A 17397-nucleotide genomic window follows, 5' to 3' on the forward strand; every position below is an offset into this window, starting at 1 on the left:
GTGGGCTTTCATGTGTAAGCATATCTATATCTGCCTGCATGCATGGTGCTTCATTTTGGCATCTATGGGCCATACATGCGTGACCAATCAGCTCACAATCACCTGCGGTTAAGTGGAAAGTATACAGTGTTCCAACCAACCCAACTGTAAACAAGAGAAGAGAAGAGAAGAGGAAATACCGGTTGATACCAGACTGCTCTCTTCCATTCCAACCAGAAAGGTGTACGGTTCATAGCAGAGGCTTTCATTTGGTCATTAGTCTCTATCAGCTCCCGTCTGTTAGTGTTAGTATGTGTCAGAGAGCTATCTTTCTCACTCTCCAAGGTTTGATGATGGAGAGGTAATTTCAGCTTTATGGCGGTGTGACTCTAATGATGAGGAAGCCATAGCTGAAAGCATGCAAAGGCAGTGAGAAGTGCTTTCTGTCTTTCCCCACATGTATATACAAAAAGACACATCTGAGCTTTTTATGTGTACATAGGAAGTATGTATGTGTGGATACAAACGGGAAAGGTTCCAACTTGTACTGCTGTCCCCATCACTGAATAGGCTTTTAATGGAGAGTAATGAGGAGCACTTTTGCGGCAGATGTGCCCTCCCTGCAACAGCGTTTTACCCCGAGACTTTAAAAACTGACCCGAGTGAGACGTCAGCAGGCACCAGTCTCTCCTTGCTTGGTACGTGTTGCAGGAATTTGAACAGGCTGTTGACCAAGTTTGCCTCGAGCACCTCGCTGCACCCAAGCAAGTAAGAGTAAGTATCATTTCAGCATAGCACCTAGAGTCACATTAAATGACAAAAGCCCTAGCAGTGTTGGCCAGGCCCAAAATCTGTTACAGGGCCATCTTCTTCACTGGAGTGTGAAATTATTTTAGCTCTTTCCTCATTATAGGATTTTAAAATGCATTATAGTTAGGGCCTTTATGGTGTGCCGCAGCATTAATTCAATTTGCCCCATTCACGCTTTCTTATTATCACTCTCAGTTCAAGCTACAGGGGGAGGAAGCTGCTGAGCAGTGCTCCCCAGCCTTATCTATAAAGGATATAAACTACACTACCCAGCTCAATCAGAGCCAGCCTGGACTGTTCCATCCATTTTTCCTCTGACTCCCCTCTCCCTCGTTCTGGATGCTTCTTTCTGTGGTGACCTCCATCTTTCTTTCGATCGTCTATCCCTCTCTCCATTTCCTTCTGAGTTGGTGATTGATGGGGGTGGTCCAAGGAGCACTTTCGATATCTTTCCATAGACACACTCGTGTAGGCAAACCAACAAACACACAGCCTGTGCACGAGCTCAGATGCTACACACATGAATACAAACGCAAAACCAGGGCCAGGCAGAAGCAACAGAGGCAGCCGCACAGGTTTAATGGGAAAACAAGCCACAGTGTATGGGTGAGACAGCATTAATCTATCACTGAAACCAGAACTGGACTGTGTTTGTTTAGCACACCATAGAAGGAGGCATTCCGGGAACACCCCATCACTATCTGTTATGTGCAAAAGTACAATAATGTATTGAGCACAGCAAATGTGTTCCTGCGGAAGTACAGCAGATTAGTATGGAGCAGCTGCGTGAAGCGGGACTTGAGCTCTGACAGTGCTCCTCCACACTTGCATGAATGCACTTCGATTAAACACACACAGACATGTTTTGTCCATGTGTGTTTAGACAAAGATGCACAGTAACATGCTATACACTATACTAGTCCACATGCATTAAACTGTAACTCAGCATGCGATTGCAGGCGGGCTTACTGGCAATGGGGGAAGAGGAAGAGAGGATAAACTCCTCATTTAGATATCTAATCCCGTGAGCAGTCTGTCCTGTGTGGACCATCATCTCCCGTCATTAGCAGCAGGCCAGCAAGATTAAAAAAGATCAATGTTTATCACCCACTGTGTGCGAGGAAATCCAAGTCTTAAACCTCCCCATGTCATCACAATTAATCACAATATCTGCTATCACAGCTATGTTAACAACAGAAATTCATGATTATAGTAAATTCATAATCAACCTTAATGCCCCAAATCTGTGATAATGTTCACGCGCTCACAGTGGATGAGCTCATACTAACATTATTAAAAGTAGTAACACTCCATCAGTTGGATTTAGTGTAAATATAGGGTGATCTTGCACTCAATCCAAATATTAAGACAAGCTGAGTGACTCATTTGTAACTTTGAACGCACAATTATTCACGGGGCGGACTGAACATTTATGGTAAGATCCTCAATTTAGTGTTTGACAAACGCAGCCATTTCTCAGTTAGAGATATCCATCAAAACTAACTTATCGCACATTCACACAATTAATTATTGAAATTACTCGATTAAATGGCAGCTGCAGTGTCAGGGCAGAAAGGGCAGAAGTAATTATGAGTCGATAACTTGTGAAAAATGACATGCAAAACTGTGGACAGAGCCTAGGCAACAGAGTTCTTGCAGAATAAGAAAGCTGAAAGCAAAACTGAAAGGATCCCTTTCCCTGCCATTTTCTTTATTTAATTTTCAACAAAAGCGGGTTTAAGAGCTGCAGGAAACTTAATTCTAATTCTTGATCCTTAATGCGTGGCAGTGGTGCATGCTTCCCTGTTTCCACAGCAAGGCTGGCACTACTTATGACACCGTAACATCCCTATCCCATCCTTCTCAGCACATCATAAGACTGTGGAGACCATATGGTCTGATTAGTCGACAGAATTAAGCTCTACACTGTCGAGGCAGCGAGAAAGATAGATGAGGAGAAAAAAAAAAGCCTTGCACGTTCAGTGGTTCCGCTGAGAACAGACACAAATTCGTAGCTGGAACACATTTAGAGAAATAAAAACGCATGCTCCACAAGCACATGCCTGAGCCAAGATTGGAACAGATAAAGCAGAAATGTCCAAGTACAGAAAGGAGGAACATAACAGAAGCATACAACAGACAGATCAGGAAACAATCAGAACAAATACTGTCTTTTGTGTGTCACCCACAATCTTAAGATCCTTTGTCTGCATATCATTCTTCATCTCTGCAACTGTCTCAAACTCTAATTTTAAACATCCATATAGCAATGTAGCATGTAGCTGCTCTCCCCCCTCGATGCCCATCAGCCCTGAGAGGCACTACATTATCTCCACATCTAAGACACCTGCTCCTGCAATCAGTTGGACTCTCTCTCTCTCTCTCTCTGTTTTTCTGCAATGGATTAAATAACCGAACCATGAGATGGACATCATCTTCAAACACATCTTCTAATCTGGGCCTCAATTCCCTAGTCTTCTCTATAGTCTTTTTGATCGCCAGTGAGACGAAACTTTTGCAACCCTTTTTCTTCACTCTACCATCTCATTTTGGATGGCACTGATTTTCATCTTCTTAACAAAAGGATGTGAAAATTGGTGCCACGCAATTACTACAATTTCTGCAATTTGCCCGCTTTGCTCCAAAGCAAAGTTCACGGCATGTCAAAACATCTCACTAGGAAACTTGGCCAGCCATGTGATCTTTTGCACAGCATTAAGAAATCTCCTTGTTCACAGTTCACCCGGCAGAGATTTCAAAGTTGTCCATGTCCTGTGTGTTTTTCAGTGCCTTCTTGAGCCACCGAATGCAGGGCTGCAACCATTGTTATGCTCAGTTAATTGGACCTTTGGGTACAAAAGGTTGAAAAATTCAAGACCAAATAGATAAATAAACACGAGCACTGAATTCCCACGACATATCCCAGCGCTAGCTCCAATTTTCCTTTGCTCATTCTAGCCTATAGGCAGGCTTGTCTGAAAGGCTGATTCATTAGAGTGCTTCAGGACAGTTCTATCAGCCCTTCGACTCAATCACACACCTACCTCTCTGCCAGTTTGTAAACTATCAGCAACAGTCTGTCACAGCCTGTTCGGCGACATATAAATTGTTGTTTAAAGTGATGTTTTGTGACTGTGAGCAAAACTGCTCCTAGTTAATCAATACCACAAAATCAATTCAGCTCTCTGGGGAAATGTCACAGAGAGACTACCCAGCATGCAAAGGTGGGGCAAAAACAAAAGTTTTAGATGGATGGAGGAAGTGGCAGATGAGGCAGCGAGCCAATGAGCTAAAGCATAACCGGTTCATTACAAATCATTCCGCATTAAGGGAAACAAGGCAAACACAATAGCAGATGATTAAATTCTGTCAACAAAACCCCCAAACTCACACCTTTGTTTCCCGCTAAGCTGGTGTCAGAGCATCATGGATTAGATTTATTAAAACAAAAGCTTCTCCACTGGTGATAAGCTTCTTGTTCAATGTGTGAGCTGTGCTCATTTATCACACAGGTAGACATCGGGCTGCACAGAGGAATACTGAGAATCTGTGCTATTGGAGGTCAGCAAGACATTTACCTGACAGCGCCTGCCTCTGTGCAATGTCTTGAGCTGACAATGTCTGTGGTAATGGGCATCAATAATGCAGACCCTTGGCTGAATAAAAACTCCCTGTCGCCATGACTATCCTCACAGCCCTGTGCGACAGCACATATGCTTGCACTCATCTCCTGCTGCACCACACACAACATGTGTGATATACAGTATGAGTGTGGGCTGAATGCCTACGTTTCTGTAATTCCAAGATGGCCCACAGAATAACAGAAATAGTCCACATTTCTTGAGCTTTAATTATTTTTGGGGGCTGACATTGAGTAAACGTCTTAACTTCCTTCCTTAACAGCTTGTTCTGGTACACGGGGTTTACCAGTCTGACCCCAGATCAGAGCAATGTGTGATCTTAAACTTTAGTTAAAGGCCAGACGTGACAAAATCACATTAAACGCCAACTAAAAACTGCAGTTCTTGAAATGGTCACTTGGGGGCTGGTTCCAAGAACGATTCAATCCACATACATCCCATTTTAAATATGATAGCAAGCTGATACAAAAATAATTATTTCAGTCCCTAAAGATAATTTTCCCTTAGTGACACATTCATCCCAATTGTAAAGACAGTTATGCAGTCACCTCCACCCCAGCTGAACACTGACATTTTAAAGGCAGAGTGGCTAAAGCTAAAGCTACACAATGCTCAGAGCCAATCACAAGACAGCAGCCTCAGTGAGAGTCTTAGGTATGAGCAGTGAAAAGATCAAAGCAATTACGAGGAAAATTATGGAGACGAGTGAAAAAGAGAAAAGGGCGGATGTCTTGTTATCTGGTGAGGTTCTAAACATACTAGAAGATGATGTAAGTAACTGACATTTGGTTTGTTATATAAATCTGTTGCACCTACTTTTGTTTGGTAAGGTAAAAAATGTCAAGGTGACTGTACAGCAACTCATTCTTAGTTATTTATTTGTAACAGCGCTCCTTCTTATAGCTGAGTACTTTATTTTCAGTTGTTTCAGTCAGAGATCTACTTTACTGAGATCTGGAGGAAATAGTAAAGTTTTAACTATTTATTTCATTGTGAAAAGAATATTTTGTGTTGTTTTTTCTTTGTATATGCTGTAAATTACAGCGCTTAAGAAAAGAAACTCTAAACTGGCAAACACTCTTTATTGACAGGCCAAAAGAACTGGACAAGAAAATTGCAATCACTGCATCTCTAATAATTATAACCCTGTGATAGACTGCCCAGGGTGTGCCTTGATTTCTGCCTTGTGACAGTGAGTCTGACTGAGCAAGTGATTGGGAAAATGTGTAGATGGATTAAAAAAGACAATTTTAAATAAAAATAATAATATCTAGAATTCGCAACTCCAGGCGAAGGTGTTGGGATACTTGCTACTTGCAGACTCGGACTGTGGCTTGCTGTCGATGGGAGCAAAAAGTTGTTGATAAACAGCTTGTTTATGAAAACAGGTGTGCCTAATAAAGAGGCAGACATTCTGAAATTGAAGTGTGTTTCTGTTAATCATACTGTAGGTTCATGGGAGCATGGTGAAAAAAGTGGGCCAAGCTGTAGTCGAACTCACAACCTTCAGCTTCCAAAACGTTAAAGAACATGTATTAACCCACTAACTCAAACGGCAACGCAACAAAACTCAAAACTTGCATGTCCCACATGAGTTAGTGGAAAGTGTGCCACAGCAGGCTGCAGCCACACTATGGTGAGACACAGGTCAAACAGTCCACCAAGGATATTCAAATCAATGTGGCGTGACACGAGAAAAGTAGCCCTTTTCTCTCGGTATAATCAAACAGCTTGTTGCTGTACAGTGAACATAAGTGTACCTAACAAAGTGGCACAGTGTCCTTTTAGAGTAGTATCATTCCATAGAGCATACAGCTCTGCTTGATCATGAAGAGTGCCCCATGGTACACTTGAACTCAGAACCTTGAGAATACAAAGGAAGAAGAAGTGAGCAGTAATACTACTATGCACCGAAGCAGCGGCAGGACCAGTGCACAAACGAGCCAGTCATTCTGAGGTACGAACAGCGTCTCTACGACAAACGGTTACTACTACTACTAATAATAATAAATCCATCCATTTGCTTCTGCGTATCCTTTTTCAGGGTTGTGTGTGTCGTGTCGTGTCGCCTCTCACCCAGTTGTCTTTGGGCGAGAGGCAGGGTACACCCTGGACAGGTTGCCAGTGTGTCACAGGGCTAACACATAGACAGAGACAACCATTCGAACTCACATTCACAACTATGGGCAATTTAGAGTTTCCAATTAACCTATCCCCACTAAGTGCATGTCTTTGGACTGTGGGAAGAAGCCGGAGTACCCAGGAAGAACCCACGCAAACACAAAACATGCAAACTCCACACAGAAAGACCCCGGCCTGATGGTGGAATTGAACTCAGGACCTTATTGCTGTGAGGCAACAGTGCTAACCATCGTGCTGCCCCGAAAAATGAAGCCAATTCACAGACCAGTAAGTGAGTAAGTGGCAGTCAATAATTGTCAAGATTCAAAGCTAGTTACAGCTAGTTCTGTAACTAGCTAGTTCTGAGCTAGTTACATTTACTCAAAGGGAAACGCTGTTCCAAGACAAAACCTGCGATTTCAGCAATGCCCAATTTAAAAAAGACAAATATAAATCCTGAACTTTTCAGTCAGCAATAGCATAGCAAAAAACGGTAATTGTGGCTAAAGAAGGGCACTGACTGACTGTTTACAGTGTGGCAAAAAAGTATTTAGTCAGCCACCGATTGTGCAAGTTCCCCCACCTAAAATGATGACAGAGGTCAGTAATTTGCACCAGAGGTAAACTTCAACTGTGAGAGACAGAATGTGAAAAAAAAATCCGTGAATCCACATGGTAGGATTTGTAAAGAATTTATTCGTAAATTAGGGTGGACAATAAGTATTTGGTCACCTCAAACAAGGAAAATCTCTGGCTCTCACAGACCTGTAACGTCTTCTGTAAGACGCTTTTCTGTCCCCCACTCGTTACCTGTATGAATGGCACCTGTTTGAACTCATCATCTGTATAAAAGACACCTGTCCACAGCCTCAAACAGTCAGACTCCAAACTCCACCATGGCCAAGACCAAAGAGCTTTCGAAGGACACCAGGAAAAGTATTGTAGACCTGCACCAGACTGGGAAGAGTGAATCTACAATAGGCAAGCAGCTTGGTGTGAAAAAATCAACTGTGGGAGCAATCATCAGAAAATGGAAGACATACAAGACCACTGATAATCTCCCTCGATCTGGGGCTCCACGCAAGATCTCATCCCGTGGGGTCAAAATGATCATGAGAACGGTGAGCAAAGATCCCAGAACCACACGGGGGGACCTGGTGAATGACCTGCAGAGAGCTGGGACCAAAGTAACAAAGGTCACCATCAGTAACACACTACAACGGCAGGGAATCAAATCCCGCAGTGCCAGACGTGTTCCGCTGCTGAAGCCAGTGCATGTCCAGGCCCGTCTGAAGTTTGCCAGAGAGCACATGGATGATACAGCAGAGGATTGGGAGAATGTCATGTGGTCAGATGAAACCAAAGTAGAACTTTTTGGTATAAACTCAACTCGTCGTGTTTGGAGGAAGAAGAATACTGAGTTGCATCCCAAGAACACCATACCTACTGTGAAGCATGGGGGTGGAAACATCATGCTATGGGGCTGTTTTTCTGCCAAGGGGACAGGACGACTGATCCGTGTTAAGGACAGAATGAATGGGGCCATGTATCGTGAGATTTTGAGCCAAAACCTCCTTCCATCAGTGAGAACTTTGAAGATGAAACGAGGCTGGGTCTTCCAACATGACAATGATCCAAAACACACCGCCCGGGCAACAAAGGAGTGGCTCCGTAAGAAGCATTTGAAAGTCCTGGAGTGGCCTAGCCAGTCTCCAGACCTCAACCCCATAGAAAATCTGTGGCGGGAGTTGAAAGTCCGTGTTGCTCGGCGACAGCCCCAAAACATCACTGCTCTCGAGAAGATCTGCATGGAGGAATGGGCCAAAATACCAGCTACTGTGTGTGCAAACCTGGTAAAGACCTATAGTAAACGTTTGACCTCTGTTATTGCCAACAAAGGTTATGTTACAAAGTATTGAGTTGTATTTTTGTTATTGACCAAATACTTATTTTCCACCCTGATTTACGAATAAATTCTTTACAAATCCTACCATGTGGATTCATGGATTTTTTTTTCACATTCTGTCTCTCACAGTTGAAGTGTACCTCTGGTGCAAATTACTGACCTCTGTCATCATTTTAGGTGGGGGAACTTGCACAATCGGTGGCTGACTAAATACTTTTTTGCCCCACTGTATATGGAAAAAATGTGGTACGTATTATTTATTAATATTATTAATGTTTATAAATAATATTTATTAAGTCTTATACCATTTACTCCTTTAAGTACCAATTTCTAATATGCAATATTGTAGGAGAAAATTGTGAATGCAGCCATTTTAAAGTATTTTTTTTCCATTTGTTTTTCATTTGAGAGAAAATCCATTAAAACTTGAACGTTATGTCAGCAGAGAGTAACTGGTTTCATTTGTAGTTGTCACACTGGTTGCTTTGAGTTCTCTCCAACAAGAGTCAGCGTTACTATTATTAATCATGACAGTTATGTTCCCCTCACTTTAAACAAAGCAGTTTAGGTTACCCAAACCAAATCACCGGTTTTCAAACAATCCTTAACAGAAAACCGCATAAAAACAAATAATGAATACATTGGATAGAGGATCTTGTTCTTCTGTATCGAAAATCTCTGACAACCCCGCAAAAAGATTTTATCCAAAAGAAAACTCTAACAAAATAACTGTCAGGAAAAGGCATGTTTTATCCTGCATGTCGGTGCTTATATAACAATTAGGCGAACGTGATGTTAAACGTTAAAAATAAAATCATTAGAAACAACTAGAAAAGGCATAGATTTCCATTCCTCCAAGCTTTTTTCCACTGTGCTCCTGTGATGCTTGTATTCGATGCGCCAGTCGTTTAGCTGTTTCACATGGAGGGCTCTGTGTAGAACTTTTCTGCCCTCATCCTACCCACTGTAAAAATGATCCCACTTAGTCCCACATATAATTTTCTGTTAAAGATAGCACTGCTATAGGATCAGCAGTAGGATCAGTATCTGCAGATAACCCAGCTTAAGGTGTAGAACTTTGTTCTGAGAGAGAAAAAGTTCAACCGAACATCTTTGCTTTCTCTCTTCGTGCCACTCCAAAGGGCAGATCATACTTTCCTCCTCATCTTCCTTCCATTTGCCCCCAACAATCTTCAGACAAATACGAGCACACGTTGCCCTTTTCGCAGCTGCACAGCGCTATATTTTTTCCCCACCCCCCTGTGCCCTGTAGCCATCCATTCAGCACTACAGACTAGAGTACATGCACACCTCATTCCCCTACTGCCACCCCAACAGTTTCTCACTTCTCCCCTCTAACCATCTGACAATTATTTTTCACCAAGCTGACCTCTCATCAGCAGTATACAACTCCCTGTCTCTCATCTGGCTGCCCTCTACTTATTTTCAGTGAAACTTAAAAGGGTGCGGAAAGCAACAATCTCACACATTGGCATGTATTTACACACTTCTTCCATCTTTTTCTGCCTCCGTGCTTCTCTGTTTCTTTTTTATTTCATGTTCGGTTTTGACACCTTTGCCTCACTTAACTTTCGTGATCTTAAAGCCACGCGGTGTAACCATGCCCTTAGCATTTAAGTTTGTCCTGACCTTTCTGTGTCCCTGAAAGTAATGTCTTGTATCCACATTAAATATCTCTTCAAGATGTGCACTAGAGCTCCTTTCCTTCTTCTCTCTGCTCTTGTTCTTACTACTTAATCCCATCTTTTTTAAAAAGCGGCACCTACACCCTCTTCCTTTCTCGTGTCAGATACATGAGAGGACTGTAGAGAAGAGAGGATGGCGAGGATGTTGCTTAGACACATACGTTTGATATCTGAGAGACCACAGAGCAGAAATATAATGCTGCAGGCATGTTATGGCTCCACAGCATTTGTCAGACGCAATGAATCTGAGAATCTTTGCCATGGGGAATCTGGATACCAAAAAGCCAATTGCAAGATTTAACATGAAGCAGACTGGTACACAAACAAATTTACAGAATCACATGTGTAGATGAAAAATAATCCCCATCTATACGCGCATGCAACCATATGTACATGCTCACGATCACTAGAGGCAATATTTTTAATGAAATTTAATAAATGCAGACAGCTTTTTGTGAAATTGTTTTCTACTTACACAAACAGCCCCTCAGTCACAAATTACAAACAAAAATGAGATCTCTTCTCAATTCATTTCACATCACAAGGGGAATATGCAAATATAGCTGGGGGGCGGGGGCAAGTAGGAAAAGGGGAAATTGGATTAAAGACAGCATGAGGCAAGATGCTGACTATGAGACTGAGACAGGAAGAAAGACGAGGGTGGAGGAGAGAAAAAGAAAGAGTGCAGGAGACAGTTCTCTTACAAAATGGGCTGAGAAGAGGTGATTACCACAAACTGAATGCCACCCTTCCCACAGATACCCAAAGGAGCGGGAGAAACCACTTCAATATTCCCCATTCCAACTCACAAAGGAATGCACCACTTGCTCGATACTCCTCCTAACCCGTCAAATACCATTAACAGATTCCCACTCAGGTGCAAAGAAAGGGATTCTTCGAATGGGACAACCAAAAGGAAAAATTCTCCACCGCAAATCTAAAGTGACATCCTCTGTGGGGCAGCAAAAATCCTTTACAAGTGAAGCTGTAGAGGTCCCTCACTCCCTCTTCACAAAACAACACCACATAACCATTTTCTGTGAGTCATGAGTCATGGCCTATTTCCATTGCTTTTACTTTTTTTCTTATACTGCTGGTTTGATACATAGAAGCTATGTCAGAAAAATATCATTGTTTTCTCTGGGGATTTCTGCTCTACTGAATATAGTTTAGAAGGTAAATATTTCTCCAACATTAGCAGGGGATCTAGTCAAGGAGAAAGCAAGGATGCTTTGATTGGCCCCCGAGAAAGAACAAACTTCTTAAATAAACACAGCGATGCTACTGTGTGCTAAATGTGATGCAACACAGCTGAAGGACTAGTGTCAAAGCTTGTCCTGAAATCCTGACTGCGTGCCTTCGGTAAGGCTCAAATTTGATCCTAATTTGATCTATGTGCATACATTCGCCATACATAATGCTGATGATGAGATGCACAAAATGCTTTGCTTGCACAGTTAAATAAAGTTTGGAGCAAAGTATAATTAAATGAGAAGAGATTATGCAAAAAAATCTTTTCTGATTGTTTACTTTTACAAAACAGAAAGTAATTCCTAACTTTGCGGGTGTAATTAAAAAAGTAAGTGGTGTAATGAACCACGGCGCTACGATGGTGGTACGTAATACGAGGACATTTCTTCAGAAATCAGCAAGAGTAATAAACAAGTCCCAACTTGTTAAAAATGGAAGCAGTCAGACACGACAGTATGTTGGATGATTACATTAACTTTTGTTGCAGAAAATACCAATCACAGCAATGACTAATTATATGAGATGGGATCACAGCACTACATATCAGTAGGGTAATTTCAATCGAGTTCATGAGACTCAACAGCATTCCAGTTATGATCAATGGGTTTCCACCCGAAAAGATGTTGGTACTTTGTTAACGTGGCACAATGTGCGGCACTGTGTGGCAAAGCCAGAACAACAAAGCTATGTAGATTTGCTGCTGGTGCGAGAAGGAAAGAGCAGTGAATGATTTACCTTACAGTAACTCGTGCATATAAATGAACAGATAAACAACTAGGTATATAAGTTAAGCCTTAGCACTTCCCTGGGTTTCCCTGAGTGGAGATCACAAGTATCTCTGATTAATTGTAATCTGCACTACAAGTTCCCTACAAGTTCCCCAAGTGGGCTATTAGTGGGCTACTGACAAAAACCCTGTCATCATATTCCTGGATGACAAACAGCAGTTCCGAATTATATCCTGAAGTAAAAATTTTTTACATGATAATCTCAAATTAAAACAATATTCAACTTTAATCCAAGTAAAACATTTTCCCATCACTGCAAAAACTCAAGCAGAATGCTTAGTGTTCAAACATTTCATGTCGTAGACTCATGCATGGAGCAAAGGCTGAGTTTTTGGTAAGCGGATGCTCTTCTGGGTAAATATGTACGTGAGGATGGACCCCTGCTGAGAGTAATCAAGAAACACTGTTCCCCTAATCTGCAGTGTGCCAGAATAATTTATCCGAGATGCATTTTCATTATCATTTCATAAAATGAAAAGGATCTCCATCCAGAGGAGCGCTATAGTCCTGGTTAAAAAAACAAACAAACAAATGAATCACTGCAAGTATGCCTTACAACACATAGACTATCATGCGATCTGTGTACTGGTCATACACAGAGTACACAGAGTTTTTGCTTGCTCTTTGAAAATGCTATGAAGGAAGAACAATTACAAAAATGCTGGAGATTTCTTTGCTTTGACATCTGGGAAGGTGGAACTGTTACTGAAGGTAATACACGAGTATAAGGTGGTCAGGCTGGTGTAAGAACACAGACAGGCTGTTGTTCCAAAGAAAATGCAGTGACGTATTAGATCATGACCGAAAAATCCTCCACTGGCAAAGGAAAGCCGTGACATTGAGAAAGGAATACCTGCACAAGAAGGATGAAATCACAAAAGGTATCTGAGCCTAGCTTTAATGTTCTGGTTTATTTTTTATGACTGATAAGACCCAGTAAGGAAGCAATAGGTGTCATTATTTCCAGTAGTCTGTCTGCCCATCCAGACTAAAACAAAATCCCAGCACTGCCAAAGTAAAACAGCAGCATTTTACACATTTTACAACAAAAAGGCTGTGGCATTGATGCAACCAGAGTGTCAAACTAGACTTTTTATCTCCTTTTTCAACAGCACTAATAACAGCTCTTCTGATGACTCTAATCATAAGGCAGTACCCACAGCAAACCCATTAACATAAGAAAGCCTTACACCAGTGTGATTAGCATTTCATGGCCACATTAACTAGTTAATGGACACATTCACTACACATTTAGAAAATCTGCATTCCCCCGCTAATTACAGAGAGTACTTATTGTCCCACATGGACTTTAACCTGTGTGTTCTTGGAATCATCCACCGAAGCGTGCATTAAGCTGTAAAAACAATAAATAAATCACACATTTAATCTGCGAGCAATGGCTTATGGTAGCAATGGGAATAGAAGTAGTGGTTAAAAATACAAGACGGAAACATCAGTAGTGTTGCTCAAAATGAACAGAGGCTTGATTTTTTTCACGAGTACTGTTACAGCCATATACAGGAACTGAGGCCATGCACAAACTTACAACAAGAGAGTGGAATCCCACATTGTTGCAGCTGCAACGAGCAACCTGCATCATTATAAAAGTAATGCAGAACTTTATCTTTGTACAGTTTGTTAAAATGCATTTTCAAGCTCTAGGATTTATCTCCATGGCCTTGTTTTTCAATTCAATTCAATTCAAATTTATTTATATAGCGCCAAATCACAACAGTCGCCTCAAGGCGCTTTATATTGTACAGTAGATCGCACAATAATAGATACAGAGGAAAAACCCAACAATCATATGACCCTCTATGAGCAGCACTTTGGCGACAGTGGGAAGGAAAAACTCCCTTTTAACAGGAAGAAACCTCCGGCAGAACCAGGCTCAGGGAGGGGCGGGGCCATCTGAGAATGCTGTTGATTATTTTTCCACATCACGGACATTTTCTTTCTTTCTTTTTAAGGTGAGCGTTAAATGTTCCTTCCTGGAATGCTGTTTGATCTGTTTATTAGACTGCTGTCTGACAGCTTTCTATTTGACATTCAGCAGGTGACCATCAGCGCCACGGATGGCTCAGTGCCACGGAGAGTTCAATAAGTAAAATAACTCAAGATGACACAACGCATGGGGCCTCATTAAAAATGTTGTTTTTGTGCCTGAGGTCAGTCTTCGTGTGACTATCCAGCCTCATAATTGCACACAAACATATAGGAAGAGAGAAACACAATTTAGAAAACATCTCACTCCTTCTTTCTCTAATGTCTCCAAGAGCACTCTCCTTTAACTTTGAGACACAGCACTAATTTGCTGCAGTACCAAAGCAGATCCTAATGCAAAACCACACGGGATATTAGGTGAAACCTCTAAAAATAAAAAATGGACTCATTCTATCAGAGATGTGTGTATGCAAGGATTGGGAGTGAGACGAGCAGAAGAAAGGCCTGTCCTCCCAGACTGCCGTCAGGATTCTGTCTGGCAAGCTGTAGTCACAGGATATAGGACATGCCATGCCTTTGATCAGGAGAGGAGAGTTTTGCAGGTGAGAGAGGTAAAATGGAGGAAGATCTGAATATCTGTCAGACTGGAGCGGCTGAATTCTGTTACGCATCAGATTTCTGACTGTTTTTGCTTGTTCTGGTGGGGGAATAAAAAAAACTGCAGACACCCTTTACAAGAATGTGTCCCAATCAGCCATGCAATTACCATCCAGAACATGCTGTGCAATGAAGCAGCAGCAGGCAATTCAAATGAAAACAGTGCAAACTGTTTCCTGCTCACTGTGCAGCTCAATTACAAAGCAAATCAATTTGATCCCCTTATTTTATTTTATTTTTTTTACTTGTTTTTAAGCTCGACGGTAAACTTTTGGAGCAGCAAAACAGAACTCGAATATCTGATGCACACACGACTTTCACCTTCCCTCCGATATTTGAAAGGTTTCCTGACTGTAGCAGAGCTTCTTCAAATCCCTGGGACTAGAGAGTGAATGAGAGGAGGATTAGAGGGGTAATGTGAGTAGATGAGAGAGTGAGGGTCGCTGTGATTTGCCACTCTGCAAGGATTAGCTCGGAAAACATCTTCACAGTCACAAACTATGTCAATCAAGGATGTGATTCAGTCAGTTTAAAAAAAATTAAGTAAAATAAATCTTTAACCTAAAAAATACTCTTCTTCTCGTTGCCACAAGTGTGCCCCATATCGCTCACCATTATTTAAATATCGTATCCATATCAAAATAACTGGAAGAGCCATCTAACAATGTCTCCACTGAGTGTGTCACTAATGGGGATTCTGGATGTATAGATGCCATGTGGCACACCTGTGGAATAAGCCTATAGGCTGCAGCTACACCTACCGCCCTGAATGAATGCACTCCAGATGTCAGGCCTATTCAGGGGGCTCCTCTGATGAGGGGTGAGCGGGTCCAGATGGCGGCACAGTTTTACCATGTGCTTATAATGTGCAAGCATTCCGTTTAAATAGGGCATTATCACCACAATGGAAATAATTACAGTCAACAGAAAGGGGGGTGGGAGAGAAACATGGCCTAAGTTTAGCGCCGATTAACAGAAGAATAATCAACGCACCTCTTTTATCTTGAATCTTTACAGTGAGCTCCACGAACGGCTCTGCCTCCCTATCCAGCCTCCTGGTTATTGTGATATCTCCGCTGTCGCGGCCCACGCTGACCGGAGAGCTCTCTGACTCCGGGTAAATCAACTCGTAGCTGGCTGATTGAAATCTGGTGGGACTCAAGCTCGTTATGACCGAGCCGATGCTGGCGTCTTCGGACACGTTAAGAGAAACCACGGAGCCAGGGTCAAGTAATGCCCTCGGCGAACGCCCTGCCCTCGCTGTCCCCGCTAATTCAGCAGGACGCGTCGCCCACCGCTGTGGAGCGACAGTAACCAACACAGCCTTACTGGTCAGAGGGGGCCATCCGTGGTCTCTGGCATAAACGCAGAATTTGACTTTAGAAGGGAGCCCCAGGATTGAGTCGACCAGTAAAACTTCGCCTGTTTTCGGGACAACATAGAAACTGCCATTTTGGGGGACAGAGATATACGTCAACTCTGCGTTTTTTCCGCTGTCTGCGTCGACAGCCTCCAGCCTGTAAACTACACTACGGAGGGCAGTGGTGTCATGTAAACTTATGTGAATGTTGTCTGCACTGCGAAAAGTCGGTTTGTGATCGTTGGTATCCAAAACGTCCACTTTTACCGACGCAACATCGAAGACGATAGACCCAGGTGCGCAGGTCTGGCAGCACAGACCTAAGCTCAGCAGGTATTCTGAGCGAGTCTCTCTGTCTAAAACCCTGGAAGTTCTGAGCAATACACTTCCCCGCTTGTGGTGAGCGAAGGCTCGGAAAGCTTCACTGCCGTTTCCATACAGTTTGAAGTGCGTTCCGGAGACCGGGCACCATTTTTGCGCGGTGATGCGCCTCACCGGAATAATCAGTCCGTTTACTTTAGAACACGGCGGTGAGTTCTCAAAAACATGCCCGTGGAAGAAAGGCAGTCGCTCCTGTGCTTCATATCCAGCAGCTGGCGTCAGAAGGCAGCATAACAAAACACCCCAAATCATGTTGGTGGCAAGTTATGTACCCCCGAGTGTCTCAGAGGGGTTGGTAGGAAATCCTTAAAAAAGAAAGGAAACACACTTGAGAAACATTTCCTTCATAGCCATCCACGGTGCGGTCCTTCCAGGAGAGCCCTCTGAACTTTAAGCTGTTTCATCCTGGGAGATCCGCCTTTCGGCTCCATGTAACACGGCAGCGTGCAGGCAGCCCACAGCGCTGCAGGCAGTTTGTTGTGTTCGCACCCAGCGTTCAGCACTAGAGCACCGGACAGCGCCAAGCGCGGGGGCGTGGCGGCGCACGGGGACGGAGCTCCTCGGTGCACCCCACCCTGTGTGATGGTCAGGAGGGTCTCTGCCTCAAACCTCTGCACGGCGGCACAGCGTGAGCACGCGCAGCCGTCCGAGCGGTGTGCCACATAAATCCGCTCTCTCGACTGAAGGATAATCACTCGTGCTTCCTGTCCAGAGAAAGTCGATAGAAAGCAGATCCACCATTTCCCTAGACGCTAAATAAACAGCGGTCTTCAAACACGGCAGTTAGAGGTGCCTTGCTCGAGAACACTGGCGCACAAGTTATGAGGAATTATCCATGCAGCACTCCCATGTG

The 17397-nt window shown here is 42.9% G+C and overlaps 1 protein-coding gene across 1 annotated transcript in view; it reads right to left on the bottom strand.

Annotated features, from left to right (window-relative positions):
- LOC146704252 (neural-cadherin-like) overlaps positions 1-17001 on the bottom strand; it is a 114625-nt gene extending 97624 nt beyond the window's left edge. Inside the window, exon 1 of the mRNA XM_085461273.1 lies at positions 15797-17001. Within this exon, the coding sequence (XP_085317399.1) occupies positions 15797-16796 (1000 nt within the window). The 5' untranslated portion in view covers positions 16797-17001. The remainder of the gene's footprint in view (positions 1-15796) is intronic.
- Between the last annotated feature and the right edge of the window lie 396 nt (positions 17002-17397).

Source organism: Copadichromis virginalis, linkage group LG7 (genome assembly GCF_057382275.1).
Source record: "Copadichromis virginalis isolate Kocher_CV1m ecotype Utaka linkage group LG7, C_Virginalis_male_GT1.1, whole genome shotgun sequence".
Taxonomy (NCBI): Eukaryota; Metazoa; Chordata; class Actinopteri; order Cichliformes; family Cichlidae; genus Copadichromis; species Copadichromis virginalis.